The sequence below is a fragment of the Cucurbita pepo genome, chromosome 15, assembly GCF_057944985.1.
Source record: "Cucurbita pepo subsp. pepo isolate OVF chromosome 15, ASM5794498v1, whole genome shotgun sequence".
In the NCBI taxonomy this organism is placed as follows: Eukaryota; Viridiplantae; Streptophyta; class Magnoliopsida; order Cucurbitales; family Cucurbitaceae; genus Cucurbita; species Cucurbita pepo.
The window spans coordinates 1,210,632-1,221,420 of record NC_141812.1 but is presented as its reverse complement, the minus strand read 5'-3'; the positions used below and the strand labels follow the sequence as shown (position 1 = coordinate 1,221,420).

The following is a 10,789-nucleotide window of genomic DNA, read 5'->3' as shown; positions in this document are numbered from 1 at the left end:
TGACAAAGAAACTCTGACTATTAAGCAAGAATCATGGATGCATTTAACAAGCATACCAATAAGAGGAACGCTCACATTTTGTTTTGCTTCCTCTTTTGTTTTCGCTTCTAAATTCAAGAAAACAAGATATCTAAAGAGTATCTTGTAAACAAATTATTCGATCTAAGAAGCGAACACAAACATAATATTTACACAAACATATAATCAAACTATGCTGGAATTGTTAATTGAGAGGCGGTGGCGAGGCAAAGGGAGTGATGTTGAAATTCTTGCAGGGACTGGGCGGCAGGCTGCCGTTGCTTGATGCAGCAGCCAGGCGCTGCGCAAACCCCTCGATTCTTACTTCGTTCGTCTCCATCAACAAGCGCTTCCCGCCAAACGGAACCGATTCTGAACCCTTTTCTTTCAGCAAATCTTCAACCAATCCCTTCTTCTTCAAATCATTCACCTGAATCCTTACATAGTCGCCTCGATTCCAACAGAATGCATTGCCCAACATCTGATCTATGGTTTCGGACACTCCATCCATCGCAATATCGACAATCCAAGAAGGCGAACACTCCCCGTTTCGGCTGAAATTTCTTCCGCGCGATAAGCTTGAAGGTCCATTGCCCAATGATAAAACCAGGAGATCCTCCACGCTATTCACCAACGGGAAATCCTGTTTATTGTGGAGTACGTGAGTGACGGCCGCGGCCGTCGGATTGTTCATTACCAAACCACCGTCGATTGCAGAGCATGAGGTTTTTCCGTCGATGGAGGTCAGATTGAACGGTTTGAAGAGATTCGGCGTCGCGGACGTTGCGCGGCAGACCTTCCAAAGCTCGAAGTTAAAGCTCGGCGACTCGGAAGCGTCGGCTCTGGAAAACACAAATGGAGCAGAGCTCTTTAGATCAAAGCAGGGAATCAGAAGAGGCTTACACACGTCCTTAAGCGTCAATGGCTTCCCATCGCCATTTCGAAAAGCTTCCTTTAGGACTTTATCCATGGATTTAGCAGAGAACAATCGGCGTCGGGAAAACACCCCTGCATTCTTCATCTTGAACATCTCGGATTTCCTCTCGGAAAGGAAATCCACAGCATCCTTAGCAGTGAAAAGCGGGCGGCCGAATCCATCATCGGCGACGAGCATTGAGGCGAGAATAGCGCCAATACCAGTACCAGCAACGAGGTCGAAATAATCGGCGATTCGAGCCTGGGGATTAGCGGTTTTGATGCGGATCTGGTCCTCTAAGTAGAGAAGAGAGGCGCCGGCTACAAGAGCGGTGGTTCCGCCGCCATCGATGGTAAGAATTCGAGTTTTGTTGGAGTTTTGGCACTGGGAAAGCCATTTCTGTTCGAGATTGGAGAAGATCTGGAGAGTGACGTTGCCGAGCTCCATGGGAGATGGAAACTGTAAGGAACGTTTAGCAATGTTGGGTGAAGTGAAGGAGCATGAGTAATGGAAGCAAGGGAATGAAATAGTGAAGACTGAAGAAGAAGACAGTGGGAGGAGGCGTGGCTGCGCTCCTGGTGGTGCGGGTGCGTGCTGCTTATATATTATCCAACAAGGTTGGGTAGCAACTCTGTATAGAGTTCACAATTGACCCAACCCAACCAGTTGAGTTAGAAATATAATCGAACCCAACTTTTATAGCTTTGGGTTAAGTAGTTCAAGTTGGTCGGGTTATTAATTCATACGAAAACTTCTACCAATTACTTGGTCAAATAATTCTAAGTCGATAACTCAATATTAAATTGTTCTAAGCAAAACACACTTAACTTTAAGTTACTATATTGAGTCTCTTAAAGATATTGTTAGTATATTTACTAACTTTAATTTCTTTTAATAATTCTCATATGTTCTTGATTCGTTCATGTAACGGTAGAGTTCAATTACAATAAATATAATATAATTTATTTATTTATTTATATTATCAAGAATAATTATTTTAAAAATAAATAAAATAAAATAAAAAACAAAAGAAAAAGAATAAATAAAGTGGTGAAGATAAGTATTTTCTTTTTGTTGTACCTTGCCATAAGTGATAAAAATGCAAATAATTTTATTAATTAATAAAAGCGGATTAGTAATAGACTTTATTCTTGTCTTTCCTAAGCCACGAGTAAGGCTCGAGCATGAGTAAGACGAAGCCCTTTCGTTTCCTTAGGGGGCCATGCCTGTCTTCGAGTAGTTTCTATTTTGGTAACAAGATAATAGCACTTTTCCTAGCAGGCTTGTTCTATTCCGACCCTTTTCTGTTCATGTAATTCTGCAGCTTGGAGAAACTCCATTCACACAAAAAGAGTCGACCCCTAAACTTTGATCCTTTGAGCTTTGACAAGGTAATAGCACTTCTCCTAACGGGCTTGTTCTATTCGGACCATTTTCTGTTCATGTAATTCTGCGGCTTGGAGAAACTCCCTTCACACAAAAAGAGTCGACCCCTAAACTTCGATCCAACGAGCTAAGCTCAAAGGTTGGACCTCATACTCAACTATGAAAAGTTGGATTGGCTCGGTTTAGACCCAAATAGTGCCTTGGGTCCTATCAAATTGGGGTTGAATCGAGCACGATTCTACACTTTTTAGGATCGGATCGACCCAACTCGACGTACAAATTAGGTAGGAAAATGCAAAGAAGATAAAGGGCATTCTCATATGATACTACAAACAAGAAACAACAACATTAGAGGTGAGTCCAACATTCAGAGTAGAAGTAGTAGTGGAGAGTCTAAAACATTGAAATTCAAACACACAGAGAGTAGAAGGCAACGACATAAGCAGCCAGAGGGAGGCAGAGCAGCGAGTAGTAAGAGACAGTGGAGGCAGCGCTTGGCGGCGGAGCAAGAGCCGAGGGTGTGCCCAGTGGTGCAGGCCCATTGGGTAGTGGGCTTTGACTTGGGGCTGACGACGGAGCTAGCAGCGCGGAGGATGAACCTGGGTCGACCTTGATTTCCACCTTCTGACCCAATTGACAGTGCCCCGGGATGCCACACAGGAAGTAGAACGTTCCAGGCCTCTTCAAAGGGATGGAGTCTGCGCCGGAGGTGTACGACGCCGCCGGAGAAGATGAGTTGCAGGACTTAAACTGCTCTTGGTCCACTTGCAAGACATTGTGGAACTTGTTGTTGTAGTTGAACACTGCAGTTCCCAAATTAAGCTCTTACATTCCTATTCCTTACTTGTAAATCGTATACATAGCTAAGTTAATAAGGGCATGACTCTCGTACCATGTTAGTAATCCGAACCCATAACTAAGTTAAAAGCATTTCTAAAATTCCGTAGCTTTGCTTTAGGTTTTCTAAAAAGACTTGTACCGACAGAGATGTATTTGTTGAGGACTATTGGGAGTGAGTCCCACGTTGGTTAATTTAGTGGAAGATCATGACTTTACACGCGTGAATACTATTTCCATTGGTACGAGGCTTTTGGGGAAGCCCAAATCAAAGACATGAGAGCTTATACTCGGACAATATTATACCTAACAGTATTCCTTACTTATGAACTTAGGATCATTTCTTAAATTAACCAACGTGGAACTCTTTCCCAACAATCTTCTCGGATGCTCGACTCATAGAGCTCAAAATTTACAGAGAATGTAAAGAAATTAGGGAGAGGAGCTTACAGAGGGAGTCGCCGACATGGAATTTGTTGGAAGAAGCCCACTTAGCATAATCGTAGGGGACGAGAGTGGTCCAGCCAGTAGAGTCGCCGACTTTGTGGACCGTAGCCGCCGCCGACAGTGTAAACATCCCCATTGCGCAGATCCACAGCAGCGCCCAACCCATCTTCTTCCCCAAACCCATGCCTAGAGAGAGAGAGAATTGTGAGTGGGAGAAGAAATATCTAGAAACTCCTCTCTCTTATTGAAGCTGGAAGCGGTCAAACCAAGCTCAGACGGAATTTACCTTGTTCCGGTAAAAAGTTAATCGTTGAGAATTCTTACGTCCTAATAATTATGGTAAAACAGCTATAGCCACCTGTAACCCCATTATTAACCGTGGTTTAAATTTATATCTTGAGAGCATTATGTGGCCTACAAATTGTTTAAATGATCGAGTCTTTTTAAATTTATATCTCGAGAGAACTTTGTGACCTACAGATTGTTTAAGTGATCGCGTTTTTTTTTTTAATTTGTATCTCGAGAGGATTACGTGACTTACAGACTGTTTAAATGATTTAGTTTTTAAAATTTATATCTCGAGAAGACTACGTGACTTATAGACTGTTTCGATGATTTAGTCTTTTAAATTTCTATCTCGAGAGGACTATGTGGCCTGAAGATTGTTTAAATGATCGACTCTTTTAAGTTTATATCTCGAAAAGACTATGTGACTTATAGATTGTTTAAATGATCGACTCTTTTAAGTTTATATCTCGAAAAGACTATGTGACTTACAGATTGTTTAAATGATTAAGTTTTTTAAATTTATATCTCGAGAGGACTGTGTGACCTACAAATTGTTTAAAATGGTCGAGTCTTTTGAATTTATATTTTCAGAGGACCACGTGACCAAAAATTTGTCTAAATAATTGAGTCTTTCCATAGTCTCGAGTTGTGTCGTTTTTAAAAGTGTTTTCAAAACAGGTAAGTCCATGACTGTGTATTAAGCTGAAAGTTTAAATGAAGTATTTCTCCATTCAATGTTTATGATATGTATACAATAACAACCTTAAATTAACTAGAAATTTTGGGTCGTTATATTTAAGTTTATATCTTAAGAGGACAACGTGACTTACAGATTGTTTAAATGATCGAATTTTTTAAATTTATATCTCGAGAGAATTACATGACCTACATAGATTATTCAAATAATCTAGTTTTTTAAATTTATATTCCGAGATTATTACGTGACGGGCAGATAATTGAGACATTAGTTTAATATAAGTTCAATTACCTTGTTGATCGAATATCTCAAGGCAAGAACATTGTTTGAGATTCGAATCACTCCACAAGCAAGATCGATCATGTCTAGCTTGAATGATTCTTGTTGATCAAATATCTCAAGGCAAGAACACTTGCTTGAGATTCGAATCACTCCACAAGCAAGATTGATCATGTCGAGCTTGAATGATTCTACATGCAATCTAAACTACATAGAATTGCAAAGAAACTTAGCCATCGGCTAAACAAAAGCACAAATGCTTCTTTACTATATATTTTCCAAGTCTCCCTTACAAATACAACATACATGGCTTTATATAGCCTCAAAATAAAACAATTAAAGGCATTCCAAAAGTTGTAACATTCATACTTAATGACCATAATTAGCCATTATGTAAATGTAACCTAAAGTAAATAGTCTTAAAATACATTAATGAAATACAATAACTCTAAATTGTAACCCACCCAAAATTTACAACAATCAAACTTCATTCTTCTTCAATGTAGCATGAATTGAAACATTTTTTTTGATAATTTTGACAATCTTTTCTTCACATCTTCATTGAAGTATATTGTATGATTGATGTCTCTTGGTTCATATCATTCTCCACTTCTTCAAGAGGATTCGTCCTCGAATCTATTTGTGAAACTTTGCTGCAAAAAATAAGTTATGGAAATACGAAGGAACTCACAACACTCTCCTCACGAGTATACACTCAAGGAAATTTTAGGACACTCTTTTTTCCACTCAGTTACACAAATGAAGCTCTCATTCTCACCTCTAAAAATTTTAAATAGAGCAAAGATTGAATTTTGAACTCTGGGTCGATTAAAAACTAAAAAGATGAAAATAAATAAAAATCAAATTGAGAGAAACGCAAAGGAAACATATATCCGATCTTGAGCCTGAAGCTCTGATACCAAATGATAAGATATGGAATCAATACAAGGGGAATAAGATTCGGATTACCTTGTTGATCGAATATCTCAAGGCAAGAACACTTGATTGAGATTCGAATCACTCCACAAGCAAGATCGATCATGTCTAGCTTGAATGACTCTTGTTGATCAAATATCTCAAACACTTGTTTGAGATTCGAATCACTCCACAAGCAAGATTGATCATGTCGAGCTTGAATGATTCTACATGCAATCTAAACTACATAGAATTGCAAAGAAACTTAGCCATTGGCTAAAGGAAAGCACAAATGCTTCTTTACTATATATTTTCCAAGTCTCCCTTACAAATACAACATACATGGCTTTATATAGCCTCAAAATAAAACAATTAAAGGCATTCCAAAAGTTGTAACATTCATACTTAATGACCATAATTAGCCATTATGTAAATGTAACCTAAAGTAAATAGTCTTAAAATAAATACAATAACTCTAAATTGTAACCCACCCAAAATTTACAACAATCAAACTTCATTCTTCTTCAATGTAGCATGAATTGAAACATTTTTTTTGATAATTTTGACAACCTTTTCTTCACATCTTCATTGAAGTATATTGTATGATTGATGTCTCTTGGTTCATATCAATTTATATCTCGAGAGAATTACATGACCTACATAGATTATTCAAATAATCTAGTTTTTTAAATTTATATTCCGAGATTATTACGTGACGGGCAGATAATTGAGACATTAGTTTAATATAAGTTCAATAATTATTATAAAAAAAACAAACACGTGGCATAATTTATTGTACTTTTACGTGTCTTTGACTTTTTTTTTTTTTTTGTTATTAAAATCATTATCGAGTCCCTTAATTCCTCCATTAATTAGGCGTTTTACTTTTTTTCACTCCTAACCTTGATAAGTATTTGTTCTGTCCAGTCACGGAATACTGTATTCGTCGCATCCAAACACCCTTCGCTGATGCCAAAATTTCTAAACCAATTTCTTATCCACCAGCTGTCAAGGATTTGAATTTGGCCCAGCCGCGATCTGCTGCTCAACGTTTAACCACTTCCGCCTTATCTTCTCCGATTCGTTCGTTTACGCTGCCATGGCGGCGCCTTTCTCCCTCCGCCACCACTGTCCGCTCCGTCCTACGCCTCCCTAAGTCCTTTCTTTCAAACCGAGGTTCGTCTCTCTTCAACTCAGATTTGGTTTCTCTTTCGACATTTCTGTTCGTTTGTTTATTGATGATTTCTTCTTCCCCCAATCGGCCTCCTTCTAGGGTTTAATTTCTATTTTTTGCATTATTTAACGCTTATCGTCTTACTTTCATGTAAAAGCTTAAAAAGATATTAGTCGAATTTCATTACCGTTTAGATGCGGTGGTTTTAGCAAATATTCTAAAAAAATTGCTGAGAATGATTGGGAGGGAGTCCACGTTGGCTAATTTAGTGAATGCTCATGGATATACAAGTAAGTAACTTATCTAGTCTTCTGACATTATTGTGAAAGTAGTTGTGATGTCCCACATTGGTTGGGGAGGCAGTGTGCCAGTAAGGATGCTGGCCCCGAAGGGAGGTGGATTGTGGTGTCCTACATTGGTTGAGGAGGAGAACAAAACACCATTTATAAGGGTGTGGAGACCTTCCCCTAGTAGACTTTAAAGCTAGAAGCCCGAATGGGAAAGCCCAAAGAGGAAAATATCTGCTAGCGGTGGATCTGGGCCGTTACAAATGGTATCGGAGCCAGACACCGGACGATATGTCAGCCTTCTCGCTGTTCCCCGAAGGGGGTAGACATGAGGCGGTGTGCCAGTAAGAACGCTGACCTTGAAAGGGGTGGATTTGGTGGCAGTCCCACATCGATTGGAGGAAGGAAAGAGTGCCAGCGAGGACGTTGGGCCCCGAAGGGGGGGTGGATTGTTATGTCCCACATTGGTTAGGGAGGCGGTGTGCCAAGTAAGGACGCTGGGCCCCGAAGGGGGGTGGATTTGATGTCCCACATTGGTTGGGGAGGAGAACAAAACACCATTTATAAGGGTGTGGACACCTTCTCCTAGTAGACGCGTTTTAAAACTTTGAGGGAAAGTCCGAAAGGAAAAGCCCAAAGAGGACAAATATCTGCTAGCGGCGGATCTGGACCGTTACAGTAGCACTCTACAATGATTGAGGATTGTTGGGAGGGAGTCTCACGTTGTCTAATTTAGTGAATGATCATGAGTTTATAAGTCCATTGGTACGAGCTCGGTTGGGAAGCCCAAAGTAAAACTATAAGAGCTTATGCTGAAAGTAGACAACATCATACCATATGAGAGCTTATGCTGAAAGTAGACAACATCATACCATATGAGAGCTTATGCTGAAAGTAGACAATATCATACCATTGTGAAGAGTCGTGATTCTTAACAAATACACACTTAACATATATCTATTATTACAAAAATATAAAGGAAATCCAACCCTTAATGAATTTAAATTTCCATTTTGCATCATTTTTTTAACTTGTCTTTGCCGTGTTCGTGTTCTAGATTTGTAAAAAACAACGTGTCACTATTTTCATGTTGTATTATATCCATGCTTATTGGATACATTTCTTTTGAGATTATGATATCTAGATTTAATGCAAATTCCAAAGGTTTAGTTTCAATATGTAAATATGTGTTTGACACTAATGGAATGTTGCACATTGTTAGCACTTGAATGTGGACGATAAAGCCAGTACCGCACTTTTTCATTGGCTTTAATGCTTAAGCTGCTACTGATCTGTTAGGATCGCACAACAACGCGCACACTCGATCAACATGAACACAAAAGAACAGGAGAGAAACTTCAATGAGGAATATTGGTTAAAGATTTTATGGATGATTTCAGGTATGTACACCAACCAACAGAATCAACAAAGTACATTTTGAAAGCACGGCCTAATGGATATATATACGAAATATAATCTACCGTAAATAAGATCTTTACAAAATATGTACCATAAATAGGAGGCGAACGTAATCATGAACTCTTTGGATGATATCCTGCATCTGTTTGTTTATAGGTGGCAATGAGAAATATAAGAAGAGATGCTTTGAAAGCGTATGAAAAACTGGAAAAGGTCAGCAAAGCATACATCTGATAACCTAATCTTGTGGTGCTTTTCTTCTGATTTAAAGTTTTATTGATCTGCCTTCCCAAGACCAAGCTCCTCAATCCTTAAATGTTTTTATCATTCGTGTCAGGTGAAAAAACTTTGGGAAGATAATGTGAGAGACTTGTCAAGTGATGTGCAGGTTCGTTGTTGCTTCTCTTAACTCACTTAGTTAAGAGCTTTTGGTCCTACATCACTTATTTTCAATTAATATTCAAGTAGCTTCACACATAAGACTGGAGAGGAACTAAGGATGCAGTGTGAGATCCCACATCGGTTGGGAAGGAGAACGAAGCATTCTTTATAAGGGTGTGGAAACCTCTCCCTAGCAAACACGTTTTAAAAACTTTGAGGGAAAGTTCGAAAGGAAGAGTCCAAACCCAAAGAGGACAATATTTGCTAACGGTGAGCTTAGGCTGTTACAAATGGTATCAGTGTTAGACACCGGGCGGTGAGCCCACAAGGACGGTGAGTCCTGAAGAGGGTGGATACCGTGTGATGTGCCAGTAAGGATGTTGGGTCCCGAAGGGGAGGATGGATTGTAAAATCTCACATCGATTGGAGAGGAGAACGAGTGTCAGAGAGGATGCTGGGGCCTAAAGAGTGGTGGATTGTGAGATCCCACATCGATTGGAGAGGAGAACGAAACATTTTTTATATGGGTGTGAAAACCTCTCCCGAACATAATTTGGTTGTGCAGAATCTGACTCTGATGACTACATGAAGGTTGATGGCATATACAAACAGAAAGAGAGGTATAATGAACTCCTTTTTGGTATCAGAACTATTATCAAAGCCTACAAGATTCTATTCTGTTCCATTCACTGATATTAAGTATTTGCAAGATCACCGAAGAACCCATTTGATTAGCCAGCCACTATTATGTTTGTACCATAATCATAATAATCAACATGCATTCCTATTGTATTTCAGGAGCTGTTGAAGCTGTGAGACCACGTGAGTTGCGCTCAAAATGCATGATTTTCAGTATGTTGGGACTTGGAACAAACGATAGATTACTCTGTAGAGAAAGAGAAATAACAATTTTTTCCGAAACATCAATAGATTGAAATAAAAAGAAGAAATTTGCTTGTCTGAAACGTAAGAGTTATGCGGGAATTGTTTTGATCGTAACCAAAAAACGTCTTAATTTGTGAGTAGGTAGACCGGAGAGAAAATTAGTAGTCACAATAAATCGGAGAAGATGATCTATTAGATACAAAATTAAAAATTAAAAAAAATTAAATCAAACACTAACTAGTTTTTTTAATATTTCTTAAATTTCTAATTTTTTTTTAATATTAATATAAATTAGCTTCATAAAATCTTTTTGAAATTTAATAGTGAAAAAAATGAAGTATTTAGAAATTTAAGATAAATAATTAAATAAATAATAGTAATTTACATATTATATATATATATATATATATATATATATATATATGTAACAAAGGATTCCTTAACTAATAAAATCGAAACTTAATTGAAAATAATGTAATTTATGAACTTATTTTTAATTTTGTCCGCATTTTTATCACAAACTAACAATTTTTTAATTATTTCATATAAAAATTATTGGTTCGTTTGAAACATTTAATTTTAAGATATAATATTCTAAAAATTGTTTAAAATATTGTCCTCAACTTTTAGTTTTTATTTATTTTTGTAAAATTCTTGGTGGAAATTTTGTGAAAATTAGGATAGAATCAAACCTCTGAATTTAAAAAATAAAAATTAATTTTTTTAGTACAATGAACGTGGAGACGGGAGTTTAAACCTCCAATCTTAAAAAAGAATACGTCTAAAATGACAGATTGGAAAAAAGCATCCTTACCATATAAAAATATTTATAATTAATTTTGTGTATAATGCCTGAGAAT

General features: G+C 37.8%; 2 protein-coding genes and 1 long non-coding RNA gene across 7 annotated transcripts; 1 reads left to right on the top strand and 2 right to left on the bottom strand.

Annotated features, from left to right (window-relative positions):
• On the bottom strand, positions 1–1,607 carry LOC111811892 (putative inactive patatin-like protein 9). The gene has a single exon (XM_023698943.2). The coding sequence runs from the start codon at positions 1,379–1,381 to the stop codon at positions 224–226; it is 1,158 nt and encodes a 385-aa protein (XP_023554711.2). The 5' UTR covers positions 1,382–1,607; the 3' UTR covers positions 1–223.
• Positions 1,608–2,613: 1,006 nt separating this feature from the next.
• On the bottom strand, positions 2,614–3,825 carry LOC111811093 (mavicyanin). The gene is made up of 2 exons (XM_023697822.2): positions 3,608–3,825; positions 2,614–3,123 (listed from the first exon to the last, which is right to left on the bottom strand). The coding sequence occupies exons 1-2, from the start codon at positions 3,786–3,788 to the stop codon at positions 2,729–2,731; spliced, it is 576 nt and encodes a 191-aa protein (XP_023553590.2). The 5' UTR covers positions 3,789–3,825; the 3' UTR covers positions 2,614–2,728.
• A 59-nt stretch (positions 3,826–3,884) lies between these two features.
• LOC111811224 (uncharacterized) lies at positions 3,885–10,009 on the top strand. Of its 5 annotated transcripts, none has more exons than XR_015411997.1 (6): positions 3,885–3,899; positions 6,711–6,959; positions 8,544–8,644; positions 8,820–8,876; positions 9,001–9,664; positions 9,843–10,009. It is a non-coding gene; the product is annotated as an uncharacterized LOC111811224 (long non-coding RNA). The 5 variants fall into 5 exon arrangements; XR_015411998.1 differs by lacking the exon at positions 3,885–3,899 and having other exon boundaries at positions 6,693–6,959; positions 9,001–9,051; positions 9,132–9,664; XR_002817515.2 differs by lacking the exon at positions 3,885–3,899 and having other exon boundaries at positions 6,704–6,959; positions 9,001–9,051; positions 9,610–9,664.
• Positions 10,010–10,789: the final 780 nt, after the last annotated feature.

Coding starts and splice junctions, on each gene's coding strand:
- LOC111811892 (XM_023698943.2), bottom strand. CDS start 1,381: ATGGAGCTCGGCAACGTCACTCTCCAGATCTTCTCCAATCTCGAACAG.
- LOC111811093 (XM_023697822.2), bottom strand. CDS start 3,788: ATGGGTTTGGGGAAGAAGATGGGTTGGGCGCTGCTGTGGATCTGCGCA. Junction 3,124..3,607: donor CCATGTCGGCGACTCCCTCT/GTAAGCTCCTCT, acceptor TGGGAACTGCAG/TGTTCAACTACAACAACAAG.